The 16577-nt window shown below is 48.8% G+C and overlaps 2 protein-coding genes across 7 annotated transcripts; one reads left to right on the forward strand and one right to left on the reverse strand.

The window, feature by feature from the left end:
• Positions 1-244: 244 nt before the first annotated feature.
• Positions 245-11954, reverse strand: LOC133150024 (methyl-CpG-binding domain protein 5-like). Of its 5 annotated transcripts, none has more exons than XM_061272299.1 (11): positions 11758-11954; positions 9606-9822; positions 9314-9528; positions 8277-8379; positions 7898-8069; positions 5531-7816; positions 3808-3977; positions 2696-3727; positions 2545-2618; positions 2387-2465; positions 245-2316 (listed from the first exon to the last, which is right to left on the reverse strand). In XM_061272299.1, the coding sequence occupies exons 3-11, from the start codon at positions 9421-9423 to the stop codon at positions 2254-2256; spliced, it is 4089 nt and encodes a 1362-aa protein (XP_061128283.1). In that variant the 5' UTR covers positions 9424-9528; positions 9606-9822; positions 11758-11954; the 3' UTR covers positions 245-2253. The 5 variants fall into 5 exon arrangements, with proteins under 5 accessions (XP_061128283.1, XP_061128282.1, XP_061128279.1 ...); XM_061272298.1 differs by having other exon boundaries at positions 2387-2462; positions 2696-3730; positions 11758-11952; XM_061272295.1 differs by having other exon boundaries at positions 2696-3730; positions 11758-11950.
• On the forward strand, positions 10913-16137 carry orc4 (origin recognition complex, subunit 4). 2 transcript variants are annotated; one of them, XM_061272324.1, is made up of 15 exons: positions 10913-11294; positions 13159-13273; positions 13836-13897; positions 13970-14046; positions 14122-14212; positions 14286-14361; positions 14430-14515; positions 14607-14655; positions 14720-14871; positions 14977-15150; positions 15237-15323; positions 15404-15512; positions 15590-15685; positions 15743-15810; positions 15881-16137. In XM_061272324.1, the coding sequence occupies exons 3-15, from the start codon at positions 13841-13843 to the stop codon at positions 16061-16063; spliced, it is 1305 nt and encodes a 434-aa protein (XP_061128308.1). In that variant the 5' UTR covers positions 10913-11294; positions 13159-13273; positions 13836-13840; the 3' UTR covers positions 16064-16137. The 2 variants fall into 2 exon arrangements, with proteins under 2 accessions (XP_061128308.1, XP_061128307.1); XM_061272323.1 differs by having other exon boundaries at positions 10914-11294; positions 13159-13337.
• The last annotated feature ends 440 nt before the right edge of the window (positions 16138-16577 follow it).

Consider the following 16577-nt stretch of genomic DNA (forward strand, 5'->3'; position numbering starts at 1 on the left):
TGGTTGAAGTCATATGAACTAAAAAAAGAACGAATCACTGTAGGAAGTGATTCGTTCACTCTCGTTCGCTGAAAGGATCCGTTCCTTTGAACGAATCGTTCACTCACGAGCCAACACTAGAAGCCTGCGAATACCACCTAATTCCACAAAATATGTAGAGATAGATGGTCCACTGGAGCCTCATTTTCAAACTTTGACATTCAATACAAGAAGACTGATTAAAAAGCAACAATCAAACAAAGCATCTCGTTCAAGTGAGAGTGCCCACTTTTTAATATCTTAAGACATCTGTGCAACATCGTTCCACATGTTACATCACTGCATGATCTGTAATGTGTTTCAATATTTACAAAAATGCTTCGTACATCAAACCATTAAAAAAAACAAAAACAATAGACCCTGACAAACGACACTGTATATTTCGGCCACATGAATGCAGAAAAAAATCTGGGAGCAATTCAGTGCACACTTCACACAAATCTCATCTGTTAAGTATATATTGGTGAGGCAAGATATATACTCACAGGTTGAAAAAAAAAAAAAATCAAATACTGAGAATGGGAGAGGATGGTTCAAATCAAAACAAAGGTGCAAAAGTGGCTCCGCCTGCATGTCAACAAGGCAGACAGGGAGACAGAATGAACTTTTGCCAACGCGTTGGCTTATTTCGCCACTGCGCTGTTTGTATTTTGTTGCCGCCGACTGTTCCTCTAAGCTTGCGTTTGTCTGCGGTGATTCAGTCGGCTCTCGAGGCTTGTTCGAGGCGGAACATGAACATCTTTGTTTTCCGTCACACTGAGCAAGTAGCGACAACGTAAGCACGCCAAAAAGTGGCAAGACGGTAATCGGCCAACTTTTGATCATCTCGTCTCATTGCTTTATTGCACTTTTTTAAAATTTTGTGCTGATTTCAGCCCGTTGTGACCGAACAAGCCGTGACGTCTAACTTGGGAGCTCGAAGTAGTGTAAAATGACATTTATTTGAAACATAGACAGCGTCCTCCTTCTCTCTTTCTCTCTCACGTAAGCATTTTTATAAATAAAACATTATGGAACACAAACAAGTAGAATGGTTGACAGTCTGTTAAGATCATTTCTTAAATAAAACAGGGGACCTCATGAATGAATACGCGGTCGAGTCAAACAAAACATACATATACACAGATAAGGCTTGAGTTTTGAACTCTTGGTAGTGTTATTGCCATCTAGGGTATTTGTAAAGCTTAAAATAAATATGAAAAACTGTACAGGAATAATTTACAACAAGCAAACTGATGTGAACGAAATACAAGGCCCCGAAAAATGGGAGAATATCATCTCACCCCTCGAGTGTTAATTTTGATCATCATTAATGTTGGGGGGGGAGGACAATGACATTCCAAGGAGTTTGGACAACACGCAATACTCCACAAAAATAAAACAAAGCAATCTGTAGTTGAGAAAAAAAAAGAAAAAAAAAATCACTCGGAAAGAATTGCCCAAATTTTCAAGTCATGAAACTGCGGAAGTGCAAGAAAGGTCACGACGACAATGATGTTTCTGCTTTGTGAAGAAGATCTAGCGACATTCGCGCTCGTGGAAAGGCGGAATACTCTCTGCTGGTAAAGTTCATTCTGTCATTTTTTCTTCTCATGAACACTTTCAGGTATGAAGTAACAGGCCGGTGTACAAAAAGCAACTCAATGAGACGGTCGTAGTGCTTGTCGTATAAAAGCCGTTTTGTGTATTGATCGCGCGCAAACGCGAGGGGATAGAAACCAAGACATTGGTACACTTCTGCTTTGTTTTTGTACAACAAAAGATAAAATGTGCATTAGGTACGCTTGTACATTACATCTTACAATATTTACATACATTTCTTAATAATAGGACATTTCGGGATTACCTATTTACATCATGAAAATGTATCAGAAATATTTGGACTGTCTATTTGTCTTAAATATGTAAGGTAATGCTTCGAGCTTTTTTCTCTCTCTCTCTCTCTCTCGCTCTCTCTCTCTTTTTAATGTCTTATACTAGAAAAAAATAGTTACTGTACTTCAAGAAAGCTGTAGACAAATTGCAACCTTTTTTGATGGTTCATTCTATTATTTTTTTTTTTTTACTAGAGTAAAAATGGTGATTGGACGTTCCAGCACCTCAAAAGTCAGCAAGTCAAGTGAAGACGCGGCGGCACGGCGAGGGAACACGCAGCGTCAACGTGTAGCACCTGGGACAGCTCAGACGGCAGCGAGGAGGAGGACACATTCATTGCTATCTGGAGATCTTCCTCCTTTTGGGCTTGGGCATCTTCACCTGTCGATCTCTTGACGGGATCTGGCGGCGGGGAGAGCGAGAATGTGACGGAGAAACTCGGGGAGAGGAGGGGGGGTGGCGTCGGACTCACCGTGCCCGACATTTTGTCCAGCTCGCTCATGGCCTCGTGGATAGCAGCTTCCAAGTGATTATTCAGCTTCCCCGGCCTGCTGAAGGAAACATTCACCGTATGAACGACGTGATTGAAATTTGGCCAAGCGGGACGCGTTCGACGACGGCGTTGCTTACTTCAAGCCTCTTTTGGCAGCTCTGTCGAGCGCCTCCAAGTCGTGCGTTAAAGTTTTGAGCTTGTCTGGCTCAACCTGGGCGGACACGAGATAAAACGTCATCGTTTGTCCTGCGTGAGGACATCAGCATTACGCTTGTCATTTCGACTCACCTTGGGTTGATCTCGCAGTTGCAGGGGAGCGCCGTGGACCTGTTCGTCCCCCGCCAGCTTGGCCGGCCAGGGGGGGAAGCCCTTCAGCTGGCCCCACACCAGCTCTCCCATGTTGAAGGTCCCCGAGCGGTAATGGAGCAGCTCCGAGGAAGGCGAGTCGGGCTGCCGCAGGTCTTCCTCGCTGCTCAGGCTCTTGGTGTCCGAGGGGCTCGGCGTCGTCCCGTTCAAGTGGCCGTTGTAGTGGCCGTAGTCTTTGGCGCCGGCTAGCGGGCCCTCGAGGCTCGTGGACGAGCCGGGAGACTGGTCGTCGGCCGCCGAGTCCTGCCGAGGGCCTCCCAGAAGGTCTGCGTAGCCCCGGCTGCTGAAGAGCGGGGCGGAGCCGTTCATGTGAGCGCAACGTTCCACCGTCTGCTCCAGACGCTCCTTGTAGTTAGCGGGTGTCCGGCTGCAGTTGCTGAAGCGGTAGCCGTCGTCCAGGAAGGTCTTGCCGTGGGACAAGGTCACGCTGTGGTCGTTGGAGCCATTGGTGACGCAGGGTGGGGCGGCTCGCTCCATGCGGGGGCTGCTCCTCACCTGCGTGGAGCACTCTAGGAACTCTTCTGCACCCCAACCGCCACCGTCCCACTGTCCCCTCGGAGTTCCGCGGAAGTAGTCGTTGGCCTCCGGGGTGCTCTTGCCCGCGTCGGCGTTCTTTTGGCCTTCCGCCGGCCTGAGCTGCCTGCTTCTGGCCTGCTGCGACAAAACCTCCCCTTCTCCGTGCACCGGCGCGGCGACCCCGTGGGGGAGCTTGCCGGGCTCCCCGATGGAGGCGGTGAAGGCACTCATGGCGCTGAGGGCAGGCACGGGGCTGGCCTGTGTGCTCCCGCTCATCGTGGCGGTGGTGATGGTTACTGGCATCCCCTTACTGGCGGCATCCACCACAGCCCTGTAGATGGCGTCCACGGACTCCGAGCCTCTGCCGGGGGCTCCGGCCGGTAAGCATTCGCTCTGGCGCGGCTGCCCCTCGCTAAACTGCGGGTGCGCCATCACCCCCTGCTGCCAAGCACAAAAAGGGACCACATTGTGAAATCGCACGTCCGAAGCGGCACAGACCTCAAATGCAATCATCTCACCTGGTACATCTGGTAGCGGCAACCCACGGAGTCAAGGTTGGCGTTGCCGCCGTCTGCGTAAGGCGGGTTGTTGTCGGAGAAGTGCTGCTGAGTCTGGTAGGCCCCGCCCTGCTGCATGTACAGGCGTCCTCGGTTGACGTGAGGCTGCGGGCCGAGGGAAGACGAGCTTCCTGCAGAGGAACCGAGACCAAGGAGCAAACGTCAGAGGGGGGGGGGGGGGAAGTATAATATTCAACTTAAACACAATAAATGCTCCATGTGCGTTTGATCATTTTGTTTCATCTGACAGAACCAACTCAATAAAATATTGAAACTTGGTTGATGGGAGAATCAGCATGTGAACCGCGCATGGAAAATGAGACGTGACCTTCTACCAAACGGGCCGGTGTTGAAGAGCAGAGAGGTCCTGCTTTAAGGTGAAAGTTGCGTTCAAGTCACATCCTTTGGGGGGGAGCACAGACATAAGCGGCGGCTAAGTCGAGCAATACAACTGGTAAGTGGGAGGGGGGGTTCTGGATGCATGCCGCATATATAAATGAACCTGACGGAGGAGCAGTGTTACAGAGACAAAGCCCGAGCAGACAAGCGTGTGTGCGTACGTATGTGCGTGCGGTGGCAGGAGCAGCTGGTACCATCATGTGTAGCTGAAGGGCAGCTGTGTGTGTGTTGATTTTTTTCTCCCGACCCCCCACCCTCCCCGCCTCTTTTCTTCCTTCCCGACGACGCTAAGAGCAGCGACACAGCCGACCCCCTTCCCCCTTCGATATAGTGACGGCTGTTGCCGGGGGATGTTACCATGGGAACCCAGTGATGATTGGTGGTGCCGTCCGCTGCCAGGAAGCTCGTCGGGGGACTTTGGATTGTGGGGAGGGGGAGGTGCCCAGGGTCAGGCGGTGCCATTTGAGCATGCTGGGGGATGTGGGCTGGTCAGCGCCGTGGCGGGGTGTCTGCGGCTGGGGAGGGGTTTACACATTCATTGTGAACCCCCACTTCTTTGGGGTATTTGTTGGGGGGTGGGAATCGGAGCGCACTAGCTAGCACTCAAAACAGATGGCTACAATTAATCAGTTTATTAATAGTATAGAGGTGTCCATGTTTTGCAGTGCGCTACTCATAAGCCTTTCACATCCCACTCCTTCATTTATGATATCGAAAAGGGATCGTCTGGACTTTAATGACTTGACTGGAAAAACTAAGAATAGGTGGCCAGCAGCAGAGTTCTGCAGAAATCACAAGAAGAAGAAGGGGAAAAAAAAAAAAAAAAAGCCACGAATACAGATTCAATACATATTAGCGCACGCTCAAATGATCAGAGCTTCGCAGACGATGTCATACGCGACGCGTAAACCCTCAAGGTTTTTACTCTCCTCTGTATTCAGGGTCTGTCGTTGCTATAGCGACCAGCCATGAGAAGCTCTATATAGCGGCCTATCCGGGCCATCTTGCTCAAAGCATGATGCAGCTCTTGTTTCCATCTGTTTCTTGGTCAACAAGCATGCAAATATCAACAAGGAGAAACCCGGGCTGGGTGACCATTAACCCCCCGTTGACATTTGGCCTACTCATTAGCTCAGCCGCAGCCTGAATGACACAGCTCAATGTTTTTTGTTGATCCTGTCTCAAAACACATTTGACTGTTATTGGGGATGCAGAGACACTGTTACGTAAGATGACATCAAGGCAGGCGTGTTGCGATAAAAGATCAACGCTTGTTGTTTCTCACCTGTGTCAGACATGTTCTTTGTACAACTTCCATCTCCGGTCGCCATTACCGCCATGTTAGTCTGTCCTACTCTATGATGGAGGTTGTGCTGCGAGGGGTGAGGCCCGGAATGGGATAGCGGCGGGGGATTGGTGTGCGGGCGTCCGAGCGGCCTGCCGTCGGGGGCGACGAGTCCAGCGGTGGAACCTCGAGGCCCACAGTTATTTAAGGCGGCGGCCTCCATCTGGGACATCATGTCGGGAAACTGACCCTGCCGCGAGCCCAACTGACCTCCTGCGGCATCCATGCCGGGACAACTCTGCATGCCGTCCGCTTGGACCCGAAGCCTCTGCTGGCCCATGACGTTCTGCTGGGGGACCTTGGCCGTGGAGTCGTTGTAGTGGAGCTGAGGGGCTCCTTGAGGAGACGGTCCTGGGCTGAGGCCGGGGTGGTGGCCCATGTTGTGGGAGCTCTGGCTGCTCATGGACTGGAGGAGTTGGGCCATGGAGGCGTTGGGCGGGAGGTTTCCGAGACGACCGGCCTTTCGCGCCTGCTCTGCTGCCATCTGCGGCGCCCCCATGTTAGCTTTGCTGAGTGTGCCGTAGCCCATGTTGGCGTCGTGGTTGACCGAGGCGTTGCCCGACGGTTGCCTTCGTTTGCGTATGGGGTCCCTCTGCTGAGCCATCAGCTTGTCTCGGAGAGCCGCTCGACCGCTCTGACCCTCGGGGCAGTTGAGCAGCATGGTGAAGTTAGGCGGGAGCATGGAGTTTAAAGTGCTGTGTCCTTCCAGGCCGGGATGAGCGCTGGTGGAGCCAGGGTGCCCGCCGCCTCCGTTTGCCCCGCCACCCGCTAGAGCAGCCGCTGCCGCCGCCGCCGCACCGGGAGTGCCGTGTTTGTTTTGATGTGCTAGCTGTGCTTTGGCTGCTGCTGACAGGAGACTGCTGGCTGGGAAGGAGGCAGCATTCTGTTGGTTGAGAATCTGGTTGAGGGGCATCCTCAGCAGTCCTGCCTGGCCCTTCTGGGAAGCGCTAGGTGAGGGCAAGGAGGAAGAGGAGGAGGTCGGAGAGTACGTGGCGGCGGCGGCGTTGCTGTGCTGAAGGGCGCCAAGCAGCTGGGGATCTCGGTACTGATGGATGGAGTCATTCCTGTTGCCGGAAGGGCTGGGGGGCATAGCCGGCCTGGGGGAGCCCATGGCCGATCTCGGGGACCGAGGGGGGACCTTCAAGGCGCCGCATGCGGCCTGATGCCCCGACGGCACGGCAAAGTTCCCGTGCTCGGAGGAGGTTGACGACGAGCGCGAGCGATGGGGCGAAGCTTCCGCTCGCCCCAGGGCCGATCCCGCCATGTGAACCGGGGAGGTGACCGGGGACGGCGGCACGGACGAAGCCGGAGCGCTCTGTTGAGTCCTCGGAACTTGGCCGCCGTGGCCCACGGGCCCGGGCTTGACGGTGGGCAAGGGTAAGTTACTTGGCAAAGGGACACTGGCAGGAGGGGGGATGTTTACATTCATCATTGATACCTGAGTGTGGATGTTAGGCTGGAAGTTTGGGGCGTTGGCTGGGGGCTGGCTAGGAGCCTTGCTGGGGATCGGGTCCAGGATACCCAAGGGGTCTTTTTCAGACATCAATTGCCTCTTTTGCAGGACGCAGGAGGGTGGCACAGAGGGAGGAGGCGGAGGTGGCGGTACGGCATGCGCTTTATGGTGGAAGGCTGCAGCGGGCACGTCCATGGCATAGGGGAAGTTCCCGCGGGGCATATTGTTCATGACGGGGCTTTTGGCAGTGGCTGTGGGCGAGAGCGGCGTGCTAGTCCTTCTCGCCATGGCACAGGCTGCTTGGCTCGCAGGGGAGCCGTGGAGCATCATGCTCGGTGGGGAAAGAGGCGTTCTGGAGTTGGCGTGGATGGAAGCCGAGCTGGGACTGCCTGCGCCCGGAAATGCGCAGGAACTGCTTCTTCGAAAGGCCTCCGGGCTAGCCAGCGTGTCCGCGCGGGGCGACTGCGAGCCATCGCCGCAATGTTTGGTGCCGGAGATGGGTGGGCTCAACATGCCTCCGTAGCCGAGCCGGTAAGGGGATTTGGGGCCCGGGTCGCCGCCGGGCAACCTCTGCAGCCTGGAGTAGCCGGCGCAGAGCTCCGCCTGCTGCCCTCCGCCCATCTCCTGAGGTGGAAACATCTGCTGCTGGTGGCCGGCCGCCATCGCCATCTTGTAAGGATTCTTGCAGTCTGGCCCGGCGGCGCTAACCAGGACATCGTGGGCTACCGTCCTTATTGCTCGATGACTCGCGGAATGCGACACGGCCGGCGTACCTTGAGGACAAACAAAGCACGGTTCAGTTTGAAGCCGCTCCCGCGTCTTTCCTCGGGCACGTTGAAGACGTACGCACGTACCTCTGACAGGGCCGCTCAGAGTGAGAGGAGGGTGACTCTCCATGCTCTTGTGCAGCGTAGCCACAGCCAGAAGTTTCCTCTTGTGAATACACAGCTTGGTGACGTCCTCGTCCGACTTGACGTCCTCCGCTGTCCTCTGCTTGACCATAGCTCCCGGGTCAAAGTTGAACACCTGAGGAATCGATCGATACATCTGATTATGACAGAGTAAGATTTCACAGCTGTGATAGTTTTGTGTCGAATTGCGGGAAATGATGGGACGGATTACAATTTTCACATTCAAGCGACAATGACACGACGTAAAGGATGTCAGGAAACATTTTACTTTTATATGCATGTTTTTAATTGAATGTGCAAGAAGACATAGCGGGTTTGCTACCTTGTGGAGGACGAGCGGGCATTCCAGACCACATTTGCAGGTCCCGTCCGTCAGAAGGTAGTTCTTCACCTGATCCAAACTGGAGAGCACAGAGCCACTGGGACTGCACACGGAAAAGAAGTCAGATTCAGGACACGCCACTCAAGGTGTTGGTGCAGAAAACTGAAGAAAATGTTTTCTATTTCGACACACAACTTGGCATAAGCACTAAAAGAGCAACCAGTGCGAGATTGTCATCATTTGAATTTGTGTATCTGAATGAAGCGAGGAGTCACATGAACTCAAAACGAGTTGGGCTGTGATTTTAAGCTTTCCTACGCAAGGTAAAAAAAAAAAAAAACATTCCGAGCGATTGTGTGCATGCGCGCGGTGACAGTTTCAGGCCACGGTCAAAGACGTCGGCGGGATTCTTTCCAATACTAAAAATAAACTTGACACTTAACCAACTGTTAATGCAGAGTGTGCATTAAGAAGACACAACCCGACACCATCTGGGTGGATTAGGACTGTTTTTAAATGTGGTCAAAAGTCAAGAGATGTGCAATCTCCAAATTCCAAACAACCCCAGCCACCATGAACCTCACCAAAACATGGATAGACAAAAAAAAAAAGACGTAACAAAAGCGGATTCATTTAGATACTGAAATGCGGGGCAGGTAATCCTTATTTATATATATATATATATATTTTTTTTAATACCCATGTACAATATTATTATTACTTATGTATATTATTTTGACACATTTTATTTTGTTTAATTGTTTCATTATTATAACAATTAATGACACTAATTATGAATTTTATCCTCACACCAATCAACAAGACCCTAAAAAAACAGATTAGATTTTTTTATCATTTTTATTTGATTAGATTTTTACTTTATTATAACAATCAATGACACAAATTATGTATTTTATCATCACCACACCAATCAAGTAACGAGACCTTAATCAAGAAAAAAACCCCGATATCTTTCTAATAGCAAATTTACGTTGCTGACGTGTCCAGTTTGCCCAGAAGCCGCGTGCGTCTCCTACCTGACATACAAGATGCCGCCGTGCTCCCTCACGCGCTGCCAGCCGATGGGGACTTGGACAGGGGCGGCCTGCCTCTCTTCGCCCGCCTCACAGTCCTTTCCGCCATTCATTGCTCAAGTGGATTTGCGCTCACACCTCACCGCTACTTCTGTCAGACATCCAGCGGAGTCTCGACGACGCACGCCATCTTCGTCTTCCAACAGTCGGCAGGGCGGCTACGGAATAGCACTCTTGAGGGTGGGGCAGGGCGGGGGCGAGGCGGGGTGGGAACGGTCGGGTAGGTTGACCCTACCCTTTTAGTTGCTTCATGGCCGCGGTGCTGATTGCCACACAGAGCTCCATTACTGCCATCCCACTCAGGAAGAGGGTCGGGAACGGCTGCGCTCCACACGCGCACACCTTCGGCCTAACTTTTTGCTACCATTTGTCCTTTGTGTCAGATGAGCAAGCGGGGTGAATTCAACATGTTGTTTCCCAGACGCAGCTGGGTGGTGATATTCCCACGCTTCCTGTATGAGTCAAACAAGTGTACAGCAATTAGACAGGGGCAAAATGTGACATTTTGAAATTTGGGGGGAAAAACAGACAATTGGCATTGGATGTTTTCTGCCTGCTGTGCCCGAGCTGCTTATTTGAGTCTGCCAGTGACAAAGCATCCTTGCAAGCATTGCTGCTGCTGCTGACTCATAACTCGAGTGGCTGGCTGGCAGCAAAGCCAGCAATACAACTACGGAAAGGAGGGGGGGGGGGGGGGGGTTGAAGCAGTACGCGTGGCAGCCATCCATCAGAGGAAGCACCACCACGTTCAAATTCTCATTTGAAGCTTTCAATGAAGAAAACCAGTCAAAAAAGGTTTTGCGAGAAATCATTCGACAAAACACTCAACTTTCTGAATTGCAATCTTCGAGTTTGGAATATTATGGCCTCCAAGAGCTGGGCTAAGTGGTGTCACCTTCGAGTCAAAAATAAGGGTGAAAACATTTACAGTACTCCCACCCCTTCAAAATAAAAATCTGAAAATTTTGGCTGCCTCAAGGAATCATTTATTTGTTTGTACAAAAAATGCCATTAATGTAATGATTAAGTGTTATAAATTGGCCCGGGCACACTACAAGAGCAACAAAATGAATGGTACACAAACCAATATGAGATCAACTTTAACGTACCTTACTCGCATGACGTTAGTTAATTATGACTAATCTTGAATTTGTGCCTCGTTTATTGCAATGGGTGACTACAATTTGACTTCATACAGGAAATTTTGTGTTGTAATCATATTACATAATAGTAATACAAATTGCATTTCTTGTCTTTTTAAGCAAATCACTGCAGTCTTGGCTGAACAAATCGCTAGAGAATGCACAATTTGATGGTTACCAAACATGATAGTAACATGGCGATGCGAAAGCAACGATTTGTAAATAGAAAAAAAAAACCTGCTGATTAACAAATAAATAAAAAATCTCTTAGTTTCTCTTGTGTATCCATTATTAGTCTTTAACCAAGCCAAAACACATGTTTTTCCTCACTTAAGTGCTTGCTGCAATTTTCAGTAGTGATTACTGGAAAGATTCAATAGTTCCAAGCATAGTCAAACGTGCGTCGAGTGGTTCAATGTTGTCAGTGAGACAGACGCTCATCATCTTGACAAGTGATCGGAGCAAGCCAGGAGACGAGGCGAGCATCATAGCTCACTTTATATTTGGCTACAAACACGAGAGTTTAGGAATCAACTGTCCTACGGCAGGTGAACGACGCCAAAGAATCTTTCGTTAATCAGCAATCGGGACCCAAAAGCTTCTCACTTAGCAATTTAGCATTAGCCAGCCAAGTGTTGCCATTAACAACACAAGGAGAGCTTCTGATTCTCCGAACTGTCATCCGTTCAGCCTACGATCAGGAGGAACGAACGAGTGACGGTGTCAACAAAACCCGAGCGGACTCGTCTGCGATGCAGTGGTCACTACTCGGCTAGCTGGAGGTTAGCATGCCAAGCGTCAGCTGTCTGGCTACCGTTAGTTAGCCAACGACTGCTCGTTGAAACCAAAAGGCACCGCGACCACACTGGCCACCGTCCACGACGCTTCCCTTGGGAGAGCCGTAGCCGGGCTACAACGGGGGGAGGCCAGTGTTTCATAGCGACGCGAAAATGTCGAAGTGGAGCGTAGTGTGGCCCTCGACGGCTTTCGAGCCAAGGGGCCAACGCAAGGCCACGGCTAGGCCTGACTAGCTAGCGTTAGCTAGCCGTGCAAAGCCTTTGCGTCTGCAGACACACAGGAGACTCTTTCAGCTCCAACGCTTGTAATGCCCTCGTCCAATCTCCGCGTAACACTCTGGTTCTTACCCGAGTACCACAGTGAATGCACATTGGCGATAGAACGGCGAATAGTCCAAGCGAGGGCTCTTTCAGATCTTAAGGGGGGGAGAAAAGGAAACCTACCTACCCATTAGTTCTATCTGCCTCGGCTGCTTCTCCTACACTGGGATATTGGAAATGATGGAGAGCCCGACTGCGCACGCGTGTTGGCGACAGCCAGCACACAGGAGAACTGATGCTCCCCCAAAGGCCCAACACGCTCTTTGCTGTCTGTCTGACATTCAGTAGCCTTCCTCGAAATATTACAAATAAACATAAAAACACACTAAAAATAATCTCATAGAGCTAATAACATTTGTATTAAATGTGGTAACCGTTTTTAATCAAGTGTTGTTATAATTATCCATCCATCCATTTTCTGTACCGCTTAGTCCCCACTGGGGTCGCGGGCGTGCTGGAGCCTATCCCAGCCATCATCGGGCAGTAGGCGGGGGACACCCTGAACCGGTTGCCAGCCAATCGCAGGGCACACAGAGACAAACAACCACTTGCACTCGCACTCACACCTAGGGACAATTTGGAGTGTTCAATCGGCCTACCAAGCATGTTTTTGGGATGTGGGAGGAAACCGGAGTGCCCGGAGAAAACCCACACGGGCCCGGGGAGAATATGCAAACTCCACACAGGGAGGGCCGGAGGTGGAATCGAACCCGCACCCTCCTAACTGTGAGGCGGACGTGCTACCCAAGTGCGCCACCGAGCCGCCCTGTTATAATTATTATTATTATTATTATTATTATTATTATTATTATTATTATTATTATTATTATTATTATTATTATTATTATTATTATTATTATTATTATTATTATTATTATATTGCTGTTGATGGCTGTTCTTTTATAGTGTCGTTGCGAATATTGATATTTGTGACAACCCAATTTCCCTCAATACAGGAATATATTTAGTGTTGCCCGTGGGCACCAGCCCCCAAAGAACCACACTGGCTTATTGAAAAGGCAAACAGTCAGGAATTTGTATCAATAAATAAATGAATAAATATATACATAAATAAATAAACAAACTGTTGCTCTGTTTCCTCATTATTTTTTAAGAAATTCTTATTATGAAATTCGTCACATAAACGAGATGTTATTAATAACATTATTGAAAGTATTTTGCGCTGGGTGTGTAACCCAAGAACAGAAGTTGCTCTCGGTTACAAAAAGGTTGGTGACCCGAATCCCTTATTTCAGTAGGGTTGATCTGCGCCATCGTGTGGACATAATAAGAACTACAAGTGGTGTTGGTTTCTTGTAGTCAAAAGCATTTATCACAGCGCCCTCGTGTGGACATTAAACAAAACTAAATGTAGAGCACATGAAAAGCAAAACTAAATGTAGATCTCATGATAACGTAGCAAAAGGAATTCATACTTATTCTGTGGTAATCCTGGAAATTTCTACATTTATTTTTAAAAGCATTTATGGTACACAAATTTCATTTATTTATGTGTTATATTTTTAAGTGGGCGGCAAGACGTCAGAGTGAGGATTCGCAGCCAATCAGCGACGACAACGGAACTGCAGTAACCAGCCGGAAATACAGGGACGTGTCTATTTTTTTTTTTTTCTGCCGCGAAGGTTTGTTTTCACTCTGCAACAGCGAGTCACTATTTGGGATTCGGGATTTATCGACTGATTTGGGGTGAAGCAGTGTGAATGTGGTGTGAGATAGGTTAAAAAGGATAAACGCGATCGAGTTCGGATGTGGCACCACAAGCGCGTTCAGTTTGAATTAGCGTAATAAGACATTTGTCCATGTGTAAATTAACATGAAATTATTTCAATCGTGCAGCCAATGTTCTTCCTGATATTCTGTGGGAACAAATTGTGCTTCATTGAAATTAAACTCCAAAAAGTAGTGGGAACTAACGAAATACTTTGTCACTGAATTTAACTAAATATTTCAGATTTTTGTAGAATAATAATGAAAATTAATACATCAGGTACAAAAGAAAACCAAAGTTTTAAATATAAATCATTTTTATTTTTCAACGGTATGACTGATTCTGATCTGAACCGTCTCATTGCATTGAAGCTTCCGTTAAATCATATCTGTCATTATTCTGAAAGCGCACACTTTGTCAGTTGACTACTTCATGTTTTTTTTTTTTTTTTTTACCCTTTGACAAATTCCTTCCAGTCATCATGAGTAAACGAAAAGCCAAAAGTGTTCCAAAGCCAATCGGCGAATGTATCACACAGGTTTGTTGACTTTCTTTCTGGTACGGTTCCTGTTTTTTTGCAAGAGCGACTGACTCTTATTTCCAATGACAGCTTCACAAATGTCTGAGAGAGCGATTTTGCCACGATCAGCTTCCCAGCACGCTCGAGGAATCAGAGGCCCAACACAAGTAAGCAAGCTCTGAGTCCAGACTGTTGTTTTGTTCAATGAATTTACTCACAGAGGATTCCTCTTTTCCCATCAGACACTTACTGGGGTTGCTCCAGCGAACCGCCATCCACGGGGAGAGCAACTCTGCGCTCATCATAGGTCCCAGGGGATCCGGGAAAACTGTGGTCAGATCACCTAAGCCAATGTGCTTCTTTCATCTCAGCGTGGTGCAATCTGGCGGTGTCCTTCTGTCCGCAGCTCCTCAAATGCGTGTTAAGAGACCTGCTGCAGGAAAAGGAAGTACAGAAGAACCTCCTGCAGGTCCATCTCAACGGTATGTCATCCTAGTGTGCTCTTCCACGCCGCAATCCAGTTCAACGCATCTTTTGTCCATTGGCTCAGGCCTCCTGCAGACTGACGACCGAATAGCCCTGAAAGAAATAACACGACAACTCAACCTGGAAAATGTTGTCGGCGACAAAGTATTTGTGAGTGTCGTCACAATTCACTTAAAAAGTCCAAGTTGGGGACCAATTAATGAGAAGGGCTGATACACACTTCCGAAATAATGTCTTCCAGGGGAGCTTTGCGGAGAACTTGGTCTTCCTGCTGGAGGCACTCAAGAAAGGTCAGACTTAGAAATCCGTGACGTTGTTTTCTCCATTTTGGTTCTGACACGAGTTTATACTCAGGCGACCGCAGCAGTACTCGTCCAATCTTGTTCGTCCTGGATGAGTTTGATCTCTTCGCTCACCACAAGAACCAAACTCTGCTCTACAACTTGTTGGACGTGTCCCAGTCGGCCCAGGCGCCGGTCGCTGTGGTCGGGCTCACCTGCAGGCTGGTCAGTTGTCCTCCCGTCAGATTTGTGTGGATTGATTTGGTCCGGTTTTGGACCAAAACTGGGCCAGTTCATTAAAGTAGCGGAGGTGTTTGTGGCGGTTCGCAGGATGTCCTGGAGTTGCTGGAGAAGAGGGTGAAATCGCGCTTTTCCCATCGTCAGATCCACATGCTGAGCAACCTGAGCTTCTCTCAGTACCAAGAGCGAGTCGCATCCCAGCTCAGCCTACCCGACGACTTTCCCGACAGGAGCTTCGCTGAAGACTGGAACAGCGGCGTGCAGGCAAGGACAATGGATAACGGTAACTTGGACAAAATTAGTCTCGTGACCGCGCTCGTGTCTTTTTTTTTTTTTTTTTCCCCCTCCAGAGTCTTTGTAAAGACAGATCAGTGGAGGAGATTTTACGGAGACATTTTAACTTCAGTAGAGACTTTCGCTCTTTGCACATGCTACTGGTGAGGGAATCGTCACTCAAGCTCCAGAACCTCCAACATGTCTTCTCCAAGATGAATGAGTGACTATCTTTTCCTTCCAGATGTTGTGCTTGAGTCGCATCTCTCCAGTAAATCCCATCATCAAGCCGGCTGACGTACTGGAAGCCAGCAGAATGTGCTTCAGCGATTCCATGTCCAACATGCTTCATGGTGAAATACACGACAGAATTCTTGGAGTCGGACCCTTTGGTCCACACGGGTTTACCGCATATCCTGCGTTCCTTCAGGTCTTTCCATCCTGGAACTGTGCCTGGTCATTTCCATGAAACACCTCAACGACGTCTACGGAGGAGAGCCCTTCAACTTCCAGATGGTTTACAACGGTACGTGCAATTAACATGCCATGGGATGTCATCTTTTTGACCCATTTCCATTTTCAGAGTTTAAGAAGTTCCTCCAGAGAAAGTCCAACTCCATGTACAACTTTGAGCAGCCTGTTGTCATCAAGGTGGCGGACAAACTTTCAAGCTTCTTTCACCTGGGGAAGCATTTTCAGCTTTTTTCTTTTGCTCCCGCAGGCCTTCGAACACCTGCAGCAGATGGAATTGATCCGACCTGTGGACGGATCTTCGGCCAAAACTCAGCGGGAATACCAGTTGATGAAACTCATGCTGGACAGCAGTCAGATCATTGAGGCCCTGCATAGATATCCGCAATGCCCCACAGATATTAAACAGTGGGGCATGTCTGCCTTCGCTTAAGAATGAAATCTTCGCCCTCTGCCATTTTATTGATGTACAATTTTCTACAATAATAAAGATATTATTTTTTCCAATGCAACAGTTACAAGTAGTCGTTCTTTTTTTTTTTTTTAAACTAAAATTGCTCCTCACCCCTTCCTCTTGATGATAAACTTGCATATCAAATATAACATTTAAAATCTGCATCTTGGGCACAGTGATTAAATATTTGATCATAAAAATATATAGTGTTGATTATGCTCTCAAACTGTTTGTAAAACCTTTCTAGCCAGCTCGAGGAAGAGAAAGCGAGGAACACAACTCGGCAGAAAGGACTCCATCATTGCTAATGCTAACCATCTGGTTTTCTAATTCTGAAATGACAAATATTTTTTTTATGGTTGTACTTTCAAGTCATTGAGCTGTATCATGTGCTGAGGGCTGTTTTGGAATAATTTGAACATATTGGGCAACAGATAAGTCAAATGATTAGAAACAGGTAATGCAGGATCTCACATCTTTGGCTCTGCGGAAA

Source organism: Syngnathus typhle, linkage group LG2 (genome assembly GCF_033458585.1).
Source record: "Syngnathus typhle isolate RoL2023-S1 ecotype Sweden linkage group LG2, RoL_Styp_1.0, whole genome shotgun sequence".
NCBI classification, from domain to species: Eukaryota; Metazoa; Chordata; class Actinopteri; order Syngnathiformes; family Syngnathidae; genus Syngnathus; species Syngnathus typhle.